Genomic DNA, 24,757 nt, shown 5'->3' with positions numbered 1-24,757 from the left:
CAGGGCCCAGATTTCCAGGGTCAGAGGTCAGAGGTTTGTGCAAGTCCAGGAGTTGAGGCCTAGAGGTCAAACCCATGATCGTCTGAGAAAGGATGTGTTAGTCCAGAGGAGGTTCACAAGAATGCTCCCAGGAATGGAAGGGTTAACATATGTGGAGCATTTGATGGCTCTGGGCCTGTCCTTACTGGAGTTTAGAAGAATGGGGTGTGGGGAGGGGTGGGGAAATCTCATTAAAACCTACCAAATATTGAAAGGCCTGGATAAAGTGGATATGGAGAGGATGTTTCCTATAGTTGGGGAGTCTGGGACAGGAGAGCACAGCCTTAGGATAGAGGGATGTCCCTTTTGAACAGAGGAGAGGAGGGAATTCTGGTGAGCCTGTGGAATTCATTGCCATAGACAGCTGTGGAGGCTTCCTTCAGTTAGTCCTGACGAAGGGTCTCGGCCTGAAATGTGGACTGCACCTCTTCCTAGAGATGCTGCCTGGCCTGCTGCGTTCACCAGCAATTTTTATGTGTGTAGCTGTGGAGGATAAGTCATTGGGGTATTTTTAAAGCAGATGTTGATATTCTTGATGAGCAAAAGCTTCAAAAGTTTCAGGAGAATAGGATTGAGAGGGGATAATAAATCAGCCATGATGGAATGGCAGAGCAGACTCAATGGGCTGAGTGGCCTTATTCTGTTCCTGTGTCTTATGAATGTACCTGACATCTTGGAATGTTTGACTGTTTGGTTGCAGCTGGTGAAGATGCAAAGATCCGAATCTGGAGTGTTCCAATGGGAGGGCTGACAGAAGTCCTCTCCAACCCTGAAACAATCCTCCATGGTGAGTGAGCACTGAACGACAGGCATCAACCGTCTCCCTGAGTTTGTTTTACTAAATGCAGGGAACAGATTTTGCGATGTTGAGCCTAAAGAGGGGAAGGTAAAGACCATTAGTGTTGGATGTCTAAGAAAGGTTTGGGCAAAAATGTAAAATGGTCTGAGTGAGACAACAATTCAGTCATCTTGACTGTCTGACTGTTAAAGGTAATGAAAACTAATGGCATGATGTGTGTGGAAATTTCCCCACTGTTTCCTGGAAGCCACAGAGCCGTTGTAATTGTAGGTTGGGAATTGCAGACCAATTTACAAGATGTTGAAGGAAAGTTAGAAATAAAAACAGAAGCTGCTATAAACACTGTGGAGATAGACATAGAGTTAACCTTTCAGATGATGTGAAACATTTTCTCTGCTTTGCTACTGGCACTCCCAGACTGCAGGGTGTTTCTAGTATTTTCCACTGTAATTATAATTGAATTTTTTATTTAGAGAAACAGCACGGTGACAGGCCTTTCCAGGCCAACGTGTCCACGCTGCCCAGTTATACCACGTCACCAATTAACCTGCTAACCTGTGCGTCTTTGGAATGTGGGAGGGAACTGGAGAAGATCCACGTGGTGACGGGGAGAACGTACAAACTCCTTACTGACAGCTGCAGCAGCAGGAATTGCTGGCGCTGTAATAGCATTACGCTATCGTGCCGTCCCAATATTTCTAGCATCAGCTTTTCTTTTTGCTTTTCAGTGGGGAGTCTGAGCAGTGAAGGACTGATCGACAAAATGACATTAGTTACAGGATGTTGAATACTCTTCGGAAACAAAGAAATACTGGAAGTTTAAATTAAAAACAGCAAATGTTAGAAGCACTTAGCTCTCTCCACTGTGGATAGAGAAACCTTTCAAATTTTAGCCCAGAGACTCTCAGAATTGGCAACAGCAGAGTAACTGGCAAAGAGGGTGAGAGAGGGATAGATAAGCACGAGGAAGTCTTCAGACTGAAACATTAACTCTATTTCTCTTTCCATTCATGCTGCTCGACTTAAATAAACTGATCTATTTTGGATTAGTCCCATCCTGAATTCCATTTACAGGAGAACAGTGATCACTCAGTCCTTGTATAGAATAGAAAAATTGTTTTAATATTAGCAATGGATGAAAGGGAGACTTGATAGAACAGAGAATAGTACAGCACAGTACAGGCCCTTCAGCTCATCAGGTTGTGCCTGCTGAGACCTCATTAGTTTAACTCATTCCTCCAACATAGTCCTCCATTTTTCCATCACCTGGTCTCCTCTGAGCTGGTGCCTGTGAGATTGGTGGGGAGTGAGGCTGAGCAATGTGTTGTCAGATAAAGGGCCAGGAATTCAAAGACCTGGTTATGGCCTGAAGAGGCAGTTATCAACTGTGCTTCAGGGAGAGGGAAATGGGAGCAAGTGGGAGGATCCTTAGTATTATCCAAGACTCTCTTGGGTCAGCATGGTAGTATAGCGGTTAGCACAACACTCTACAATACTGTATCAGCAACTGGCTTCATTACACAGTATGTAAGGAGTTTTGATGTTCTCCCCATAACCGCATGGGTTTTCCCTGGGTTCTCGGGTTTCCTCTCACAGTCCAAAGACGTACTGCTTGGTAGGTAAATTGTCCCGTGATTAGGTTAGGGTTAAAATGGGAGCTGCTGGGCAGTGCAGCTCGAAAGGTCAGAAGGGCCCATTCTGCACTGTAAATAAATAAAAACAAATATGTTGTGAAATGTGTTGTTTTGCAGCAGCAGTACAGTGCAATACATTAAAAATTACCTTAAGTAACAATAAGAAATGTAGAAAAATAAGTAAGTTCTAAGTTCAAAGTAAAATTTATTATCAGAGTACATACAGGTCACAGCATACAACCCTGGGATTCTTTTTCCTGCAGGCGTATTCAGCAAATCTATAGAACAGTAACTGTAAACAGGATCAATGAATAACAAACTGTGCAAATGCAGATATAAATAAATAGCAATAAACAACGAGAGCATGAAATCACAAGATAAAGAGTCCTCAAAGTGAGAACACCAGGAGTAGAATTAATGCAGTTATTCTCTTTTGTTCAAGAGCCTGATGGTTGAGGGATACTGCATTAAGAGAGCAAATCAGTGAGGTAGTGTTCATTGTCCATTCAGGAATCCAGAGGTGGAGGGGAAGAAGCTGTTCCTAAACATTGAACGTAGGTCTTCAGGCTTATGTACCTCTTCCCTGATGGTAGGAATGAGAAGAGGACATGTCCTGGGTGATGAGGGTCCTTAATGATGAATGACGTCTTCTTGAGGCACTGCTGTTGAAGATGTCTTTGATGATGGTTGTGCTCCTGATGGAACTGGCTGAGTTCACAGTCCTCTGCAGCTTTTCCCCAGTCACATTGCTACAGTTTAGGAGAGTGCTTTGAGAGCTCAGTGTTACAAAGCCAGATGTAGACTGTTTATTTTCCTTGCAGGTCACACTGAGAAAATCTACTCCATCAGATTTCACCCACTGGCATCCAATATCTTGGCTTCATCTTCATACGACATGACTGTGAAAATCTGGAACCTCAGCTCAGGGAAAGAAGAGGTTGTACTGAGGGGACACACAGACCAGGTACAGTAAACCTCTGATCAGCCCGAACCCTGTTGACTTCAGTAGCATTTGGCCAGGAGATTGTGCTGGATGTTACTCCTGTTAAGATACAAATACTTGTACATGGTCTCAGCCCGAAACATCAGCTGTTTATTGCTTTCCTTAGATGCTGTCTGACTTGTTGAGTTCCTCCAGCATTTTGTGTTTGTTGCTGTAGATTTGCAGAATCTCTTGTGTTTACACTTCTGCCATGGTGTGTGCTGACAGAGAACTGAAACTAGCTGTGGAGGAACAACAGGCTTCCATGTAGAAACAGAAACAAGAGTTTATTCATCGGAATTCCAACAGGACATCAGTGGCTTCACCAAGCAACACTACAAGACAGATCATTCTCAAACTGTAAAGACCCCATGATAAGCGCTAATCGAGAGTCCACGTTAAATAATCACAGTACGCAGAAATCCCGTGCCAGTCAAAATAAACTTGACAGGATTAAATGGAGAGCATAAGGGCTCAATGACTCTAGATAACACAACAAGTAAATACAGGTACACAGGCCACAGGGCTCATGACACACTTCTACATATGATAGGCAGCAGTATAATAAATTTTCCGTTGAATCCGACGAGTTCAAAGAGAGCAGGCAGTGTACAAGCACTCTGCTATCTGACCCAGGCTGTTACCCTCCCAAAATACCTGACCAGGCTGTTACCTGACCCATGTACCTAACCTGGCTGTTACCTACCCATACACCTGACCAGGCTGTTACCTGACCCATGTACCTGACCTGGCTGTTACCCTCCCCATATACCTGACTTGGCTGTTACCCTCCCCATATACCTGACCAGGCTGTTACCCTCCCCATATACCTGACCCAGCTGTTACCTGACCCATATACCTGACCTGGCTGTTACCCTCCCTATATACCTGACCCATATACCTGACCAGGCTGTTACCTGACCCATCAAAAGTGTTTCTGTTACTTCCCTTCAACCATTCGGTTCCTGAGCCAATTGGCAAAACCCTCATCACCCCGTTTAGCAACACTATGTAAACTGCAGTAAGACAGACTTTATTTTGTTCTGATTGTGTTCTTTCTTGTAGAAACTGTGGATAATTTTTAGTTTTTGTTTTTCTTGTGAATGCTGCTTGTCTGATGCTCTGCGCCTGCAGTGCTGCTACAAGTTTTTCACTGCACATGTACACACACGTACTTGTGCATCTGACTTTGACTCAGTATGCCAGACCCCAAACCCAGTTCCAGATCACGCTCTCCACTCCTGGTTCACATTGCAGTCAAAGACTGAGCCAGACCATAAGGATATGCAGATTATTGGAGGTTTACTCGATGAATGTAAGACTGTGGGCATGACTATAGACACCCCCTGTTTGCTTTAGCTGTGTAAAGACAAGAGTGATATGGCCTAGTGCAGTGGAGTTTATCAGCCCTCGTTGCTGTCACTAATCAATGTTTCGAACCGACATTCTCCTGTGCTTGCTACTTATTTTTCTTGTACCATTTCACTTAATGGAACATGGAACATTACAGTACAGTACAGGCCCTTTTACCCTACTCTATTATCAATCAAACCCTTCCCTCTCACATAGCCTTCCGTCCATGTGCTTGTCTAAGAGTCTATTAAATGCCCCAAAATTATCTGCCTCTACCACCACCCCTGACAGAACTACCCTCTGTAAGAAACTTACCTCTGATATTCTCCTATGCAGCGTTATCACCTACAGCGCCAGGGGTCCCAAGACATTCGCCACTGCTATTCTACCATAAGGAACGCCTACTGTTTGATCCCTGGGCTGCATTTTGGGAAATCTGATCCTCCTCCTTCAATGAAATGCATCATTTGCATTAACAGTCCCAGAGAACTACAGGACAGAACAGACCCTTTGTCCCATCTGGTCCATGCTGAACTGTTATTGTGCCTAATCCCACCGACCTGCGCCTGGACCACAGCCCTCGATACTCCTCCCATCCCTGTACTTCCACAAATTCCTCTTAAATGTTGAAATTGAGCTCACACCCACCACTTCCGCTCGCAGCTCATTCTACATTCTCACCACCTTCTGAGTGAAAAATTTCCCCCTCAGATTCCCCTTAAATATTTAATATTTAACCTATGACCTCTGGTGGTAGTTTCATCCAACTTCAGTGGAAAAAGCCTGCTTGCATTTACCCTGCCTATGACCCGTTTATAATTTTGTAGACCTCAATGGAATCTCCCCTCATTCTTCTGCATTCCTGGTAATAAAGTCCTAATTTATTCCATCTGTCCCTATTACTCACGTTCTCAAATCCTGACAACGTCCTTGTACATTGTCTCTGGACCCTTTCAATCTTTTTGATAACCTTCCTGTAGGTAGGTGACCAGAATTGCACCTATGTTGGGAGCAGCCCACAAGCGTTGCCATACATTCCAGTACCAACATAGCCTCCCCACCATCTTCACAGAACACAAGAAGCAACAAAACAACATCAGCAAAACAAGGTCTGGCCCTCCCTCCCACCAATACACAGGAACAGACCTCCAACTGCAGGACCGGCCTCCAGTTCAGCCATCAGGCTTCAGCCTCCAATTTTGTTATTGACCCCCGCACTAGCCCAAATTCCAGATGAGCTCCAGGCTTGATTCTTCCTCCTCTCCATTCTCTCACACACTCACCTCTTCCTCTCCCACATCCGTTTGCTTGCTTTCTCTTGCTATTTCACCATCCTCTCGTTCATGTGCTGGTGTGTACTCTCCTCCCTTGCTTTCTCCGGATGCACAGTAGAGAGTATCCTAGCATGCTGTGTCACAACATGGTACGGAAACTGCACTGCGGCGGACAGGAAGGCTCTGGGCAAATGATGGTCAGGACTGGCCAATGCATTACCACCCTAGCCTACCAGCCATCAAAGACATACAGAATGGTGCTGGAAAAGGGCCACTAATATCATGAAGGATCCCACCCACCCTGCTGCTGGACTGTTTGTCCCACTCCTGTCAGGGAGGAGGCTATGTAGCATCCACACCAGGATGGCCAGACTCAAGAACAGTGACTTCCCCCAAGCAGTGAGGCTGATCAACACCTCCACCCACTAACCCACCCCTCCACATCCCCAACTACCAATACTTTATCATTTCCCGTCAATCACCTTATGTACAGACGTTTCTGTTCCTAACGTCACTTTATGGACATACAATCAATTTATGTATTTAAGTCAGCTTATGTATTTTTAATTAATGTGTTCTTCATTTTATCATGTTTTTTTGTAATGCATTGGATTTGGAGTAACAATTATTTTGTTCTCCTTTACACTTGTGTACATGAAAAGACATTAAGCAACTTGAATCTTATCTCTGTTTTTACCTTTATTTATTCTTTACCAGATCTTCAGCCTGGCATGGAGCCCAGATGGACAGCGTCTGGCAACAGTCAGTAAAGATGGTCAAGTTCGAGTGTACCAGCCTCGGCGGTCGGCCGACCCAATCCAGGTAAGGGCCGTACTTGTGCAGCCTGGTGGGCTCTGCTTCAGCCATCTTCTCAGCATCCCCCATGCTGGAGGAGCCGGCCAATGCCTGAACCAGTGCTGATAACATTCCTCTTTGGGTTTTGCAGAAAGGACCAGGTCCTGCGGGCAGTCGAGGGGCACGGATCTTGTGGGTGAGCCATGGGCGTTACCTGCTGGTATCTGGCTTCAACAGGTAAGCGTGAAGTCAGGGTTGGACAACATCAAACATTGTCTGGGAGGAAAGCAAAACCTTGCATGTCTCAACTATGGAAAAAAGTACAGTCGACGTTTTGGGATGAAACCCTTCGGCAGGACTGGTGAAAAAAAGCTGAAGAGTAGATTTGAAAGATAGGGGGAGGTGAGAAAGAAATGCCAGGCAATGGGTGAAACTTGGAGGGGGAGAGATGAAGCAAAGAGTTAGGAAGTTAATTGGTGAAAGAGACAGAGGCCATGGAAGAAAGAGAAAATGCGGGGGGAGAAAGAGCACCAGGGGGTGGCGATGGGAGGACAAGGAGGTAACATGAGAGAGGGACAAGGGGATGGGAAATGGTGAGGGGGGGGAAGGCAGTACTGGAAGTTTGAGAAATCAGTGTTCATGCCATCAGGTTGGAGGCTACCCAAATGGAATATAAGGTGTTGTTCCTCCAACCTAAGTGTGGCCTCATCACGACAGTAGAGGAGGCTGTAGATGGACATATCGGAATGGAAAAGTGGAATTAAAATAGGTTGCGACTGGGAGATCCCACTTGTTCTGGCGGATGGAGTGTAAATGTTCAGCGAAGTGGTCTCACAGTCTACATCGGCTCTCACTGATATATAGAAGGCCATACCGGGAGCACCAGACACAGTATATGACCCCAGCAGACTCACAGGTGAAGTGTAGCCTCACCTGGAAGGACAGTTTGGGGCCCTGAATGGTAATGAGGGAGGTAGTGATGGGGCGGATGTAGCACTTTTTCCACTTGCAAGGTTAAGTGCCAGCAGGGAGATCAGTGGGGAGGGACGAATGGACAAGGGAGTCGCGTAGGGAGCGATCCTGCGGAAAGCAAGTTGGGGGTTGGAAGATGTATTTGGTGGTGGGATCCATTTGGAGGCAGTGGAAATTTCGGGGAATTATGTGCTGGATGTGGAGGCTGGTGGGGTGGTAGGCGAGGACGAGGAACCGTCTCCCTGGTAGGGTGGCAGGGGGATGGAGTAAGCGCAGACGTGTGTGAAATGGAAGAGGTGTGGTTGAGGGCAGCGTTGATGGTGAAGGAAGGGAAGCTACTTTCTTTGAAAAAGGTGGACACCTCCTTCGTTCTAGGATGAAAAGCCTCATCCTGAGAGCAGAAGCGGCAGACACGGAGGAATTGAGAGAAGGGGATGGCATTTCTTCAAGTAGTAGGGTGGGACGATCTATAGTCCAGGTAACTGTGAGAGTTCGTTGGTTTATAATGGACATTGGAAGATAAGCTGTCTCCAGAGATAGAGACAGTGAGATCGAGAAAGGGAAAGGAGGTGTTGGAAATGAACCTGGTGAATTTGGGGACAGGGGGGAAGTTGGAGGCAAAGTGGATGAAATTGACGAGTTCAGCATGGGTGCAGAAATCAGTACCAATGCAGTCGTCGATGTAGCGTAGGAGAAGTGTGGGACAGTCATCAGTGTAGGCTTGGAACTTAGGCTGTTCCACATAGCCGACAGACAACAAACAGGCAAGCGTAGCTGGGGCCATGCGAGTGCCTATAGCTACCCCTTTTGTTTGAAGGAAGTGGGAGGAGCCAAAGGAGAAATTATTTAGAGTGAGGACAAGCTCCGCTAGACGGAGGAGCGTGGTGGTAGAGGGGAACTGGTTGGGTCTGGTGTCCAGAAAGAAACAGAGAGCTTTGAGGGCTTCTTGGTGGGGATGGAGGTGTATAGGGACTGGACATCCACAGTGAAAATAAGGTGACGGGGGCCAGGGAACCTGAAATCTTTGAAAAGATCAAGAGCGTGTGAGGTCAAGCAGGATCTCCCAGTGGCCGCCCATTTTAATTCCACTTCCCATTCCCATTCCGATATGTCCATCCATGGCCTCCTCCACTGTCCGGACAAGGCCACACTTAGTAACAACACCTTATATTCTGTTTGGGTAGCCTCCAACCTGATGGCGTAAACATCGATTTCTCAAACTTCCAGTAATGCCTCTACCCCCCCGCCACCCCTTCACCATTTCCCATCCCCTTATCCCTCTCTCACGTCATCTCCTAGCCCGCCCATCACCTCCCTCTGGTGCTCCTTCTCCCCGCCTCTTTTTTCTTTCTTCCATGGCCTTCTGTCTCTTTCACCAATCAACTTCCTAGATCTTTGCTTCATCCCCCCCCCCTCAAAGTTTCACCTGTCGCCTGGCGTTTCTCTCTCCCGTTCCCCCACCTTCCAAATCTACTCTTCAGTTTTTTTTCCTTCCGTCCTGCAAAAGGGTTTTGGCCCAAAACATCAACTATAATTTTTTTCCATAGATGCTGCCTGGCCTGCTGAGGTCCTTCAGCATTTTGTGTGTGTTGCTTGGATTTCCAGCACCTGCAAATTTTCTCTTGTTTGTGCATTGCATATCTGTAGTTTGTAGAAAGGGTCAACATCTCTGAAGCCCAAAAATCGATCAGTGCCTTTAATAGGAGTTTGAGAAGATTTGGTAAATCACCAAAGACTCTCACAAATTTCTACAGTTGTACTGTGGAGAGCATTCTGACTGGTTGCGTCACCGTCTAGTGTGGAGGCTGCAGTGCATAGGATCAGAAAATGGTAGAAAAGGTTGTAAACTCGGCCAGCTCCATCATGGGCACTAGCCTAATCAGCGTCAAGGACATCTTCAGAAGGCGATGCTTCAAGAAGATGGCATGCATCATCAAAGATCACGTTCAAAGTAAATTTATTATCGAAGTACGTATATGTCACCCTGAGATTCGTTTTCTTGCAGACTTCTCACAATAGAACAAAGAAATACAATAGAATCAATGAATAACTACAGACGAAGACTGGCAAACAACTAATGTGCAAAAGAAGATAAGCTATGCAAATACAAAAAAAGTGAATAAATAAATGAATAATACTGAGAACAAGAGTTGTCGGGTCCTTGAAAGTGAGCCTATAGGTTGTGGAATCATTAAGGACCACTCCCCCAGGTCCCAGGCCATGCCCACTTCCCATTGCCACCATTGAGGAGGAGGTACGGGAGTGTGAAGACACACACTGAGCATTTCATGAACAGCTTCTTCCTCTCCACCACCTGATTTCTGAACGGACAGTGAACCCATGAACACTGTTTCTCTCCTTTTTGCACATCTTATTTTTTTCTATTTCCTATTATAACATAGTCATTAAAAACATTGTACTGTCTACTGTTGCAAAACAAAAGTTCATGACACGCTGTATGTCAGTGATAATAAACCTGATTCTGATTCCGAATCTTCTAACACCTTCAGGATGTCCAAAGCGCTCCCAAGCACATTTTCAACGGTAGTCGGTTATTGTTGTAGGAGAGGTAGATCCCACAGGTAGCAGTTTGGTAACGAGTAGTGAACTTACCCAGTCTGTCTTCTGTGTGACTCCACACTCACCAATGTGGCTGTCTGTCAGAGTGCAGCAAGCCACTCTGGCCACTGGGGATAGGCAGTAAATGCTGGCTGCATCAGGACCAACCAGATCATGATAAGTGAACAAAACATATACTAAGCTGTGGGAACTGAATCCACAGATATAGTCTGAGTCCAGTTTATTGTCATCTGCACAAGTCCACGTGTGCTCAGGTGCAATGAAAAACTTATTTTCAGCAACATCGCAGGCAGAGATCATCAGAGAAGCAGTATTCACAAGAAAAACATAAATTACCTAAGATTATACACAATTTGTACAAGAAAGCACATAACTAGTATAAAAACGAAGTCCATTTTCATGCAAAGTGATTGGAGTGGTCATAGTGTTGTTAAACTATAGTTGTCCTTTGGTTCAAGAACCAAATGGTTGAAGGGAAGTAACTGTTCCTAAGCCTGGTGGTAGGTCTTCAGGCTTCTGTACCTCCTGCTCAGTGGTAACTGTGAGAAGCTGGCGTTGCCCGGATGGTGGGGATCTTTGGTGGTGGGTGTTGCCTCCTGTGGATACTGCCAATGGTGGAGAGGGATGTAGCTGTGAAGTATTGGGCAGAGACAACTACTCCCTGCAGCTTCATACTTTCCTGTGCATAGACCTGATGAGGGATGGGTTATTGAGGATTCGGCCTGATGCTTCGTACTCTGTGTTGCAGCCGTGGTGAACGACAGATTTACCTCTACAACGTGGATTCATTGTCATCTGGACCAATAGAAACAGCTGACATCAACGCAGCCCCTTCCACACTCATTCCCTTCTACGACGAAGACACCAGTATTCTCTATCTCACTGGCAAGGTCAGTTCTGGGAGTGGGGGTGTGGTTGTTGCTGTGACCACAGTTTTGGGAACATGGGAACCAGTGTTTCCAAAAGTGATGTGAGGAAACACATTTCTGTTCAGCAAGGGGTTGGGGTCAGGGTCACTGGGAAAGCAGATTCAGCTGAGGTTAACGGAGGGGAAGAGTATTAGTTTTCAGGCTGTAGAACATAGAACAGACAGTACAGAAACATGCCCTTCAGCCCACGAAGCCAAGTTAATTCCGGAATCCAGAGGGCAAAGCCGAAAGGTTGATGTCCAGAGCTTGGCAAGTCCCAAGGTCAAGTCTGTGAGCCAGGGCCTGACATCTGAACTGAAGGCCCAAAGGTGGTCTGCCCTGGGGTTGGGGGTCTACCTATCTGCGTGTGAGTGGGTGGGAGGGTGGAAGAGGGTTTGTTTTGCTCTTGTCTTGTTTTGTTGTATTATTGTTGCTTGTGTTGTTCTGCTGAACACTGTGGAGATGCTGTGTTGGCGGCAGATTGTGTGGTGACGCTTGTGAGTTGCACCAGCATATCCTTGGCTGTGTTGGTTGTAAACACAAACGACACATTTCACTGTATGTTTCGATGTATGTGTGATAAATAAACCTGCCTTCACACGATTCGTATCTTTCCATTCCCTGCATATTCACATTCCTGCCTTAATGCCTCTGTTACAGTATATCTGCTTCCCTGGCATACCATTCCAACCTCACTTGCTCCACACATCTCCTTTCAACTTCCCCGCTCACCGTAAATGCGTGTTCTTTCATATTTGATATCTCTACCATGGGTTTGTCCAGCCTCTCCTTACAGCTTGTGAATGAGAATGAGAAATCAAAAGCCGACGAATGGGGCTATTTTACAGAGAACCAGTGCAAACTGAATGGACAAGCGGCCTCCTTCTTTAAGGAGGTATTGAGAGCTATGGTCCAGGTGTAGATCGATGGCACAAGGCAGATTAATGGTTCAGCATGGACTAGATGGACCAAAGGGCCTGCTTCTATGCTGTCGTGTTTTATGACTCTATGTACTTCAAAAGATTGAAACATACAGTGAAAAGTGTTGTTTGTGTCCGAGGTCGTGCTTGGGCAGCCTGCAAATGTTGCCACTCAGCATGCACACAACTCACTAGACTTAACCCTTTCCTTTGGAATGTGGGAGGAAACCAGAGCACCCGAAAGAAACCCACATGGTCACAGAGAAAACGTACAAACTCCTTAAAGACAGCGGCCGGAATTAAGTTAGCACTGTAAAGCACTACACTAAGCACCACACTACCTCACGTCCCTGTACAGTAACCATCCTGTACATCCCACCTTGTCTTGGCAACTGATTGTCATGCTTTCATTCCTCCTCCCCGTCCCTGCTTCTGCCCCACCACCACTTCTCTGACCCCTCTCCCTCTGCCGCTTCCCTTCCCACTCCGGTCCCCTCTTCTCCTGCTGGGCACCACGCCACTGCGTGCTGGATACCAGACTGTAGGCATCGATGGGTAACTCTGGTTTGTGGGTTTACTGGTGATGTTCCTTCAACACTAATGCTGCTACATTGCCACAGGGTGATACCAGGGTCCACATCTTCCACCTTCAGTCTGAAGATCCCTACTTCCTGCAATGCAGCAGCTTCAATTCTGCCAACCCACACAAGGTGAGTGAAATATTACTGACCTGCCTCTGATGCGCACTACCGACAGCTGACTAAAATTCAAAGTAAATTTGTTATTTTATATATATGTCACCATATACAACCCTGAGATACATTTTCTTGTGGACATTCACAGTAAATACAAAGAAACACAATAGAATCAATGAAAAACCACACGTAACAAGACAGAAAGATAACCAATGTGCAAGAGACAACAAGCCATGCAAATACAGAAAGAAAAAAACAAACAAAATAATAATAATAAATAAACAAGCAATAAGTATTGGGAACATGAGATGAAGCATCCTTGAAAGTGAGTCCGTAGGTTGTGGGAACAGTTCAGTGATGGGGCGAGTGAAGTTGGGTGAAGTTAACCCCTCCCGCTCAAGAGTCTGATGGTTGAGGGGTAATAACTGTTCCTGAACCTGGTGGTGTGAGTCCTGAGGCTCCTGTACCTTCTTCCTGTTGGCAGCAGCAAGAAGAGAGCATGGCCTGGATGGTGGGGTCCTTGATGATGGATGCTGCTTTCCTGCAACAGTGTTCCTTGTAAATGTGCTCAATGATGGGGAAGATTTTACCTGTGATGGTCTGGACAATGTCCATTACTTTTTGTAGGATTTTCTGTTCAAGGGGATTGGTGTTTCTACACCAGGCTGTGATTCAACCAGTCAGTGTACTCTCCACTGCACCTCTGTAGATGTCTGTCAGAGTTTTAGATGACGTGCCGAATCTTTGCAATCTTCTAAGAAAGTAGAGATGCTGCTGTGCCTTCTTTGTGATGGCAGTTACATGCTGGACCCAGAACAGATCCTCTGACATACTAACACTGAGGAATTTAAAGTTGCTGACCCTCTCTACCTCTGATCCCCTGATGAGGACTGGCCCATGGACCCCTGGTTTCCACCTGTAGTCAATAATATGCTCTTTGGTTTTGCTGACATTGAGTGAGAGGTTATAATTCTGGCATCACTTGGCCAGATTTTTAATCTCCCACCTATATGCTGATTTGTCACCACCTTTGATTCGGCCATCGACAGTGGTTTCATCAGCAAATTTAAATATGGTATTGGAGCTGTGCTCAGCCACACAGTCGTAAGTGTAAAGTGAGTAGAGCAGGGGGCTGAGCACACAGCCTTGGGGTGCACCTGTGCTGAGGGAAATTGTGGAAGAGATGTTGTTGCCAATCTGAAATGACTGGGGTCTGCAAGTGAGGAAACCAAAGAACCAATTGCACAAGGAGGTATTGAGGCCTGGGTCTTGGAGCTTATTGATTAGTTTTGAGGGGATGATGGTATTGAATGCAGGGCTGTAGTTCATGAAGAGCATCATAATGTATGCATCTTATTGTCCAAATGTTCCAGGGTGAAGTGAAGACCCAATGAAATGGCATCTGCTGTTGACCTGATGTGACAGTAGGCAAATTGAAGTGGATCCAAGTCGCTTCTCAGGCAGGAGTTGACATGTTTCATCACCAGCACTTCATTAAGTGTCACTAGATGATAGTCATTGAGTCAGGTTAGCATATTCTTCTTCAGCACCAGTATAATTAAAGCCTGGTTGAAGCAGGTGGGTAGCTCAGACTGCCAAAGCAAGAGGTTAAAGATGCCAGCCAGTTGATCAGCACAGACCTTCAGTACTCAGCCGGGTACACTGTCTGGACCAGATGCACCCTCCTGAAAGGTGCTGTCATGTCGGTCTCAGGAACTGAAATCACAGGGTTGTTGGGGGTTGTGGAAATTCGTGAAGGTGTCTCCATGTTTTGATAGTCAAAGGGCATTGAGCTCATCAGGGAGCTAAACCTTGTTGTCACCTATATCACTTGGTTTTACTTTGTAAGGGGTGATAACATTCAAGCCCTGGCATTGCTATCGAGTATTCTTCAGCTTGGTCCAGAATTGCAACTTCGCATGTGAGATGACTTTCCAGAGACCGTACCTGGACGTTTTGTAATTCACTTAGTCGCCAGACCAGAACGCCACTGATCTGGCCCTCAACAGATTGCGGATCTCTTGGTTCATCCAGGACTTTAGGTTTGAGAATACTCTAAATGATTTTGTGGGTACACACTCAACCACGACTGACTTTATGGAGTCTGTGACATGTTCATTCAGATCCACTGATGAGTCCTTGAACATCGCCCAGTCCACTGACTTAAACCCATCCTGTAGCAATACTTATGCCTCCTGCGACCACCTCTTTGTTGTCCTTACTTTTGGAGCCTTGTTCTTTAGCTTCTGCTTATATGAAGGTAGGAGGAGGAGAGCCAGATAATCATATTTCTCAAAGTGCGGTCTGTTAAATCTTTCTCATAGGCTCACTCTGGATCCATAAGACCATAAGACATAGGAGCAGAAGTAGGCCATTCAGCCCATCGAGTCTGGTCCACCATTCAATCATGGGCTGATCCAATTCTTCCAGTCATCCCAACTCCCCTGCCTTCTCCCCATACTCTTTGATGCCCTGGCTAATCAAGAACCTATCTATCTCTGCCTTAAATGCACCCAATGACTTGGCCTCCATAGCCACTCGTGGCAACAAATTTCACAGATTTACCACCCTCTGACTAAAGTAATTTCTCTGCATCTCGGTTCTAAATGGACGTCCTTCAATTTTGAAACGTGCCCTCTTGTCTTAGACTCCCCTACCATGGGAAATAACTGCCATATCTAATCTGTTCAGGCCCTTTAAGATTCGGAATGTTTCTATGAGATCCCCCCTGATTCTCCTGTACTCCAGGGAATATAGCCCAAGAGCTGTCAGACGTTCCTCATACAGTAACCCTTTCATTCCTGGAATCATTCTTGTGAATCTTCTCTGAACCCTCTCCAATGTCAGTATATCCTTTCTAAAATAAGGAGCCCAAAACTGCACACAATACTCCAAATGTGGTCTCATGAGTGCCTTATAGAGCCTCGACATCACATCCCTGCTCTTGTATTCTATACCTCTAGAAATGAATGCCAATATTGCATTCGCTTTCTTCACCATCGACTCAACCTGCAGGTTAACCTTTAGGGTATCCTGCACAAAGACTCCAAGTCCCTCTGCATCTCTGTGTTTTGAATTCTCTCTCCATCTAAATAATAGTCTGCCAGTTTATTTCTTCCACTAACGTGCATGACCATACACTTTCCAACATTGTATTTCACTTGCTACTTCTTTGCCCATTCCCCTAAACTATCTAAGTCTCTCTGCAGGCTCTCTGTTTCCTCAACACTACCCGCTCCTCCACCTATCTTTGTATCATCAGCAAATTTAGCCACATATCCATTAATCCCATAGTCCAAATCATTGACCTACATTGTAAAAAGCAGTGGTCCCAACACTGACCCCTGTGGAACTCCACTGCTAACCGGCAGCCAGCCAGAATAGGATCCCTTTATTCTCACTCTCTGCTTTCTGCCGATCAACCAGTGCTCTACCCAGGCTAGTAACTCCCCTGTAATTCCATGGGCTCTTATCTTGCTAAGCAGCCTCATGTGCAGCACCTTGTCAAAGGCCTTCTGAAATTCCAAGTACTCCATGTCCACTGCATCTCCTTTATCTACCCTGTTTGAAATTTCCTCAAAAAATTGCAGTAGCTTAGTCAGGCAGGATTTTCCTTTCAGGAAACCATGCTGACTTTAGCCTATCTTGTCATGTGCCTCCAGGTACTCCGTAATCTCATCCCTAAAAATTGATTCCAACAACTTCCCAACCACTGATGTCAGGCTAACAGGTCAATAGTTCCCTTTCTGATGCCTCCTACTCTTCTTAAACAGTGGAGTAACATTTGCAATTTTCCAGTCATCCGGTATAATGCCAGAATCTACCGATTCTTGAAAGATCATCGTTAATGACCCCACAATCTCTCCAGCTACTCCCTTCAGAACCCAAGAGTGCGTTCCATCAGGTCCAGGAGATTTATCCACCCTCAGACCATTAAGCTTCCTGAGCACCTTCTCAGTTGTAATTTTCATTGCGCATACTTCACTTCCTTGACACTCTTGAATGTCCGGTATACTGCGGATGTCTTCCACTGTGAAGACTGACGCAAAATACACATTCAGTTCTTCTGCTATCTCTGTGTCTCTCATTACAATATCTCCAGTGTCATTTTCTATTGGTCCTATTGATGTGATCTAGTGATCACAATTCTACCTCCTTTACCATAGCATTGGAGAGGGATAGGAACAGACAAGTTAGGAAAGCGTTCAATTGGAGTAAGGGGAAATATGAGGCTATCAGGCAGGAACTTGGAAGCATAAATTGGGAACAGATGTTCTCAGGGAAACGTAGGGAAGAAATGTGGCAAATGTTCAGGGGATATTTGTGTGGAGTTCTGCATGGGTACATTCCAATGAGACAGGGAAAGGATGGTAGGGTACAGGAACCGTGGTGTACAAAGGATGTTGTAAATCTAGTCAAGAAGAAGAAACCTTACGAGAGGTTCAAAAAACTAGGTAATGATAGAGATCTAGAAGATTATAAGGCTATCAGGAAGGAGCTTAAGAATGAAATCAGGAGAGCCAGAAGGGGCCATGAGAAGGCTTTGGTGGACAGTATTGTCACATGACCAGCAACAATGAATATATAATTGAGTCAGGTTTTATGAACCAACATAAACATTTATTAAACTCTGCTCAACAATAGCGAAAAGTATTCAAACGACTAACTTCACTGGAAGTTAACTGCTATACGGCAACTCTGGAACAGTTCTTAAAGTGGTAAGTTCAAACACAGTCTTAAAGTGGTAAATTCGAAAGTCCAAATGATTTACACAGTCAAGAAGGAGAGACTTCTCTGGAAACGGATTTCTTCGAAGACGTGACATTACTGCTGATTCCATCCAAAGGATTCATGACGAAGGAAGTAAAACCGCTTAAAGGAACTGACCTTTTCCTGGTGAATGAACACTGCAAAAACCTTCCTGATCCTACAGGGGTTATCTCAGATGCAGGTCACTATTTATGAACGGAGATTCAATCAGGTCGATCCTTTATGAAACCGCCGAACGACACCAACTTTACTCAATCCTTCAGGTTCCCGTACTTTAGTAAGGTCTTCACTCTCCAATAGTAAGCTTACAATAGAAAGTAAAGCTCCACTTTAAAATGAAACTGCGTCATGAAACGAATACACAGCATAACGGAGCAACTGACGAACTAACGAAAACTAACTGCGTCACAACAGGGGTTTCCCTTTATATATCTGTTGGGAACATGTCATCACGTGACCTCACACTGGCGGGAAAATCACATCACCTCACCATCACAAGACCATTACATCAGGCTCACAAGATACTGGATTACATCATGGTCATAAGACAGTCACAAGATACCCACGAGGTATGTAGGATTAAGGAAAACCTCAAGGCATTCTACAAGTATGTGAAGAGCAAGAGGATAAGACGTGAGAGAATAGGACCAATTAAGTGTGACGGTGGAAAAGTGTGTATGGAACCGGAGGAGATAGCAGGGGTACTTAATGAGTACTTTGCTTCAGTATTCACTACCGAAAAGGATCTTGGTAATTGTAGGGATGATTTACAGCGGACTGAAAAGCTTGAGCATGTAGGTATTAAGAAAGAAGATGTGCTGGAGCTTTTGGAAAGCATCAAATTGGATAAGTCACCAGGACTGGACAAGACGTATGCCAGGCTACTGTGGGAGGCAAGGGAGGAGATTGCTGAGCCTCTGGCGATGATCCTTGCATCATCAATGGGGATGGGAGAGGTTCCGGAGGATTGGAGGGTTGCAGATGTTGTTCCATTATCAAGAAGGGGAGTAGAGACAGCCCAGGAAGTTATAGACCAGTGAGTCTTACTTCAGTGGTTAGTAAATTGATGGAGAAGATCCTGAGAGGCAGGATTAATGAATATTTGGAGAGGCATAATATGATTAGGAATAGTCAGCATGGCTTTGTCAAAGGCAGGTCGTACCTTACGAGTCTGGTTGAATTTTTTGAAGATAGGACTAAACACATTGATGAAGGTAGAGTAGTAGATGTAGTGTATATGGATTTCAGCAAGGCATTTGATAAGGTACCCCATGCAAGGCATATTGAGAAAGTAAGGAGGCACGGGATCCAAGGGGATATTGCTTTGTGGATTCAGAATTGGTTTGTCCACGGAAGATAAAGTGCGGTTGTAAATGGGTCATATTCCTGCACAGAGGTCAGTGTCCAGTGGTGTGCCTCAGAGATCTGTTCTGGGACCCCTTCTCTTCATGACTTTTATAAATGACCCTAATGAGGAAGTGGAGGGATGGGTTAGTAAATTTGCTGATGACACAAAGGTTGGGGGTGTTGTGGATAGTGTGGAGGGCTGTCAGAGGTTACAGTGGGACATTGATAGGATGCAAAGCTGGGCTGAGAAGTGGCAGATGGAGTTCAACCCAGATAAGTGTGAGGCGGTTCATTTTGGTAGGTCAAATATGATGGCAGAATATAGTATTAATGGTAAGACTCTTGGCAGTGTGGAGGATCAGAGGGATCTTGGGGTCCAAGTCCATAGGACACTTAAAGCTGCTGCGCACGTTGACTCTGGTTAAGAAAGCATACGGTGCATTGGCCTTCATCAATTGTGGGATTGAGTTTAGGAGCTGAAGGATAATGTTGCAGCTATATAGGACCTTGGTCAGACCGCACTTGGAGTACTGTGCTCAATTCTGGTCGCCTCACTATAAGAAGGATGTGGAAACTATGGAAAGGGTGCAGAGGAGATTTACAAGGATGTTGCCTGGATTGGGGAGTATGCCTTATGAGAATAGGTTGAGTGAACTCAGCCTTTTTTCCTTGGAGCAATGGAGGATGAGAGGTGGCCTGATAGAGGTGTATAAGATGATGAGAGACATTGATCGTGTGGATAGTCAGAGGCTTTTTCCCAGGGCTGGAATGGCTAACCTGAGAGGGCACAGTTTTAAGGTGCTTGGAAGTAGGTGCATAGGAGATGTCAGGGTTAAGTTTTTTACACAGAGAGTGGTGAGTGTGTGGAATGGGCTGCCGGCGACAGTAGTGGAGGCAGATATGATAGGGTCTTTTAAGAGACTCCTGAACAGGTACGTGGAGCTCGGAAAAATAGAGGGCTATGGGTAACCCAAGGTACTTTCTATGGTAAGGACATGTTCAGCACAGCTTTGTGGGCCAAAGGGCCTGTATTGTGCTGTAGGTTTTCTTTGTTTCTGTGTTCTATATCTGCCCTCAACCCTCTTTTACCCTTTCGTTATCGCTTGCTCGCATCTGGAATTTCCAGTTGGCGATGCTTTCCCTCCATGCTGCCGCTCTGTCCTGACACTTGTCCACAACATCCCTAGTCTTGTCCAGCTTGATCCAATCTTTGATGTTATCCAACCACGTTGTTCTTTGCCTTCCTCTTTCTTTCTTTCCCTCCACCTTTCCATATAGCAAGTCCGACAAGATGTTATCTCTCCATGTAATGTGTCCACAATTAGCAATTTTTTACTTCATAATCTTCTCCAGCAGTATCCATGGTCTGTCAACTTCGGACAAAACCCTCTTATTTGAAACTTTCTCTACCCATTCGTCGATAGTACCACATTTCAAAAGCATTAATTCGTTTCATGTCATCCTTCTTCAGGGTCCATGTTTCTGATCCATACCTCAGCACTGACCATACGTAACACTCAAGGAAGTGGATTCTACTTTGGATGTCTACCTTCCGATTGCATAGTAGATCTTTCAGCTTCAAGAACTGGGTCTTAGCCATACCTATTCTCCTTCTGACCTCAACTTCGCATCTCCCGTCATCTGTCAGACAACTGCCAAGATATTCAAACTTTCACACCTGTTCAATGTCTTGTCGATTCACTTGTAACGATACCATCATGAATGAGTGTTGAGTGTTTGTTTTGCTTACCACCATTGATTTTGTTTTCTTAGGGCTGATTTTTGGTCTGTATTCAAGGCTTTTCTCATTCACTTTATTCAGCATAGTTTACAGTTTGCATTTGCTGTCAGCTAACAACACGGTGTCGTCCGCTTACCTGATGTTATCCACCTTCCAGCCTCTGATTGGAATACCTGTCTCCTGATGGTAGCATTCCCAAAAAATTCATTCTCCGTAGAGGTTGCACAAATCCAGCGAGCCAACACAGCCTTGCCTTATGCCTCGTTTAATACATGCCCATGGTGCTAGCTCATTTTCTACCCTGACTGCCGCTTTCTGTTTCCAATACAAGTTCCTTATTATTTCATCCTGACGAAGGGACTCGGCCTGAAACGTCGACTGTACCTCTTCCTAGAGATGCTGCCTGGCCTGCTGCATTCACCAGCAACTTTGATGTGTGTTGCTTGAATTTCCAGCATCTGCAGAATTCCTGTTGTTTGCGTTCCTTATTATTTGCACATTCTCCCATCCCAGATCGTACTTGTTCAGCACCTCTATTACTTTCTCGTGTCTGATTTTATCAAAAGCCTTTTAATAGTCCATAAAGCATAAGTAGATGGTCTTTTGTGCCTCAATGCATCTCTCCATGATGTTTCTCAATGCAAATATTCCTTTCCTTGTTCCTGGGCCTTTATGAAAACCAAGCTGTGTTTCTCCAATTTCATCACTGATTGTACCTTTCATTCTGCCGAACACTATTTTCAACAGTAACTTGACGCAGTGAGACATTATGCTTATCGTCCTGTGTTCGTTACATTGTATCATCCTTGGTAAGGCGATAAATACCGATTTGAAGAAGTCCTCCGGAAGATTTTCTGTCATATAACTGTTGTTTAATATCACTAAAAGGTTCGTTTTTCCCTTCGGTCCAAGTGATTTCAGAATTTCAGTGGAAATCTTATCTTCACCGGCCGCCTTTCTGACTTTTAGACTCCAAATCGCTTTTACCCTTTATATACTTAAAAAAGCTTTTAGTATCTCCTTTGATATTAGTCACCAGCTTCCTTTTAAAATCCATCTTTTCCTTCCTAATGACCTTCTGAGTTTCGTTCTGCAAGCTTTTAAAAGTTTCCCAATCCTCTATCTTGCCACTAGCTTTGGCTTCATTGTATGCCCTCTCTTTTGCTTTTACTTTGGCTCTGATTTCACTTGTCAGCCACGGTAGTGTCCTTTTTCCATTTGAAAATTTCTTCTTATTTGGAATATCTGTACCCGCACTTCCCTCATTTTTCGCAGAAACTTCAGCCATTTCTGCTCTGCTCTCCTTCCAGTCAACCTTCGCCAGTTTCCTTCTCATGCCATTGTAATTTCCTTTATTCCACTGAAATACTGACACAATGGAATTTAGTTTCTCCTTCTCAAATTTCAATGTGAACTCTATCATCTTGTGATTACTGTTCCCTAAGCGTTCCTTAACCTTAAGCTCTCTTATCATCCCCCGGATCAATGCACAACACCCAATCCAGCACAGCCGATCCCCTAATGGACTCAACTACAAGCTGTTCTAAAAAGCCATCCCTTAGACATTCTACAAATTGTCTCTCTTGAGGTCCAGTACTGGCTTGGTTTTCCCAATCCACTTTCATGTTAAAATCCCCAACGATTATCATGACATTGCCCTTCTGACATGCCTTTTCTATCTCTGGCTGTAATTTGTAATCCACATCCAGCTGCTGTTTGGAGGCCTGTATACAACTGCCATTAGGGTCCTTTTACCCTTGCCATTTCTTAACTCAACCCATAGAGACTCTACACCTTCCAATCCTATGTCATTCCTTTCTAATGATTTAATATTATTTCTTTACACAGAGCCACACCAGCCCCTCTGCCTACTAACCTATCTTTCTGATGCACCGTATACCCTTGGATGTTCAGCTCCCAATGGCAGCCATTCTTTAGCCAAGTTTCAGAGATGGCCACAATGTCATACTTGCCAATTAGTAGCTGAATTTCAAGATTGTCCATTTTATTTCTTATGCTGTGTGCATTCAAATTTAACACTTTCAGTCCAGTATTTGTTGCTTTCTGTTTTAACTGCACCATACCTCTATTGCCCTGTGTAAATCATCCCACTGGCTGTGATTATGCCTCATCTCCTGTCTGTCCTTTCTATCATCGCTGTTACATGCTATCTTTGATTTATTTCTGTTTTCTCCTTCCTCAGCCCCATCACTCCAGTTCCCATCTCCCTGCCAAATTAGTTTAAACCCTCCCGAACAGCTCTATTAAACCTGCCTGCTAGGATATTGGATCCCTTTGGGTTCAGGTGTAACCCATCCTTTTTGTACGGGTCATACCTCCCCCAGAAGAGGCCCCAGTGTCCAGGAATGCGAAGCCCTGCCCCCTACACCAGTCTCTCAGCCACGCATTAATATGATCATGCTATTCTTGCGATTGTTAGCACGTGGCACAGGCAGCAATCCTGAGATTACTACCCTGGAGGTCCTGCTTTTTGGCTTCCTACCCAACCCCTTGAATTCTCTGTTTAGGATCTCCTCCTTTTTCCTACCTATGTCATTGGTACCAACGTGTACCAAGACTTCTGGCTGTTCACCCTCTCCCTTCAGAATTCTCTGCAGCCAATCTGAGACATCCCATACCCTGGCACCTGGGAGGCAACACACCATATGGGAATCTCTATCAGGCTGACAGAACCTCCCATCTGTTCCCCTCACTATGGAATCCCCTCTGACTACCGCATTCTTCCTCAGCTTCTCTCTCTTCTGCACCATGGAACCAGGCTCATTGCCAGAGACTCGATTGCTGTGGTTGTCCTCTGTCAGATCACCCCCCCTCAACAGCATCCAAAACAAAATAACAATTACTGAGGGGGAGGCCACAGGGGAGCTCTCTATTATCAGAGCTCTTCCCTTCCCTTCCCTTCCCTGACAGTCACCCACTTATCTAACTCCAGCAGTCTCAGGGTGACTAACTCCTTGTAGCTCCTATCCATCTCCAGCTCACTTTCCCTAATAAGCTGTAGGTCATCAAGCCGCAGCTCCAGATCCCTAACACGGTCTCTCAGGAGCTGCGTCTTGGTGCACCTGGCGCAGATGTGGCCATCTGGGAGACTGGAAGAATCCCAGCATTCCCACATCTGACACCCAGAGCAAAGTACTAAGCCTACAGACATGCTCTCTATTCCTATGGGAAAAAATGCAAGGGTTAAAAAACAAAGTCCACCTAATCACCTACCTTGCTGAAGCCTGAATGAGCCAAAGCCCTATCACTCTGCCTCAGACCACTCCGTCGATGACTGCTCCCTTTTATACCTGAACCTTCCCTGCTCTCCAACTCACGATCGGTGCGCCGGTTATAGCCGAGTTCCCACAAAGCTTTCCCCTTTTAAACTTCGCTCCCGGACCTGGGTGCTGCCTCCTGTCTCGGAGCTCTCCCAACTCACGATCGGTGCTCTGGTTACCAGTACTGAGGAACCAGGAGTATGGCTGCTCCATGCTCTGCGTGGAGGATGATCAGAGCAATGTATCCTCACAAGTAGAACCAGGAGGTCAGACAGGAGTGTCAATGGGTTGAATGGAAGCTGGAGGTCAGGACTTGATGTCCTCTATTTCTCTGATTCTTGGATATTTGTCCTTATGTTTCGTAAAATTAAGATTGGTAAGCACAGGAGATTCTGCAGTCGCAGGGAATTCAGAGGAACACACACACTGCGCAGGTGGAGGGAACAAGCAGTTGATGTTTTGGGCTGGGGTCCGAATGAGGGGTCTCGGCCCAAAACATGTACTGTTGCTTCCTCTCCGTGGATGCTGCCTGACCTGCTGAGTTCCTCCAGCATTTTGTGTGTACTAATAAAGGTTGATGTCTGAAGATGAGAGTTTCTGAGGGTGTTCCTCATGGTCTCAATTCATGCGGACAGTAGTCAGTCACAGTCCAGTACCTGTACACGGG

At 45.4% G+C, this 24,757-nt stretch overlaps 1 protein-coding gene across 1 annotated transcript in view; it reads left to right on the top strand.

The window, feature by feature from the left end:
- Nucleotides 1-24,757, top strand: part of coro7 (coronin 7) — a 177,214-nt gene that overhangs the window by 138,111 nt on the left and 14,346 nt on the right. Inside the window, exons 17-22 of the mRNA XM_072267324.1 lie at nt 740-826; nt 3,294-3,436; nt 6,799-6,903; nt 7,028-7,113; nt 11,177-11,318; nt 12,877-12,966. Coding sequence (XP_072123425.1) covers nt 740-826; nt 3,294-3,436; nt 6,799-6,903; nt 7,028-7,113; nt 11,177-11,318; nt 12,877-12,966 — 653 coding nt within the window. The remainder of the gene's footprint in view (nt 1-739; nt 827-3,293; nt 3,437-6,798; nt 6,904-7,027; nt 7,114-11,176; nt 11,319-12,876; nt 12,967-24,757) is intronic.

The sequence above is a fragment of the Mobula birostris genome, chromosome 9 (assembly GCF_030028105.1).
Source record: "Mobula birostris isolate sMobBir1 chromosome 9, sMobBir1.hap1, whole genome shotgun sequence".
Classification (NCBI taxonomy): domain Eukaryota; kingdom Metazoa; phylum Chordata; class Chondrichthyes; order Myliobatiformes; family Myliobatidae; genus Mobula; species Mobula birostris.
This window is presented reverse-complemented; position numbering and strand designations above follow the sequence as displayed.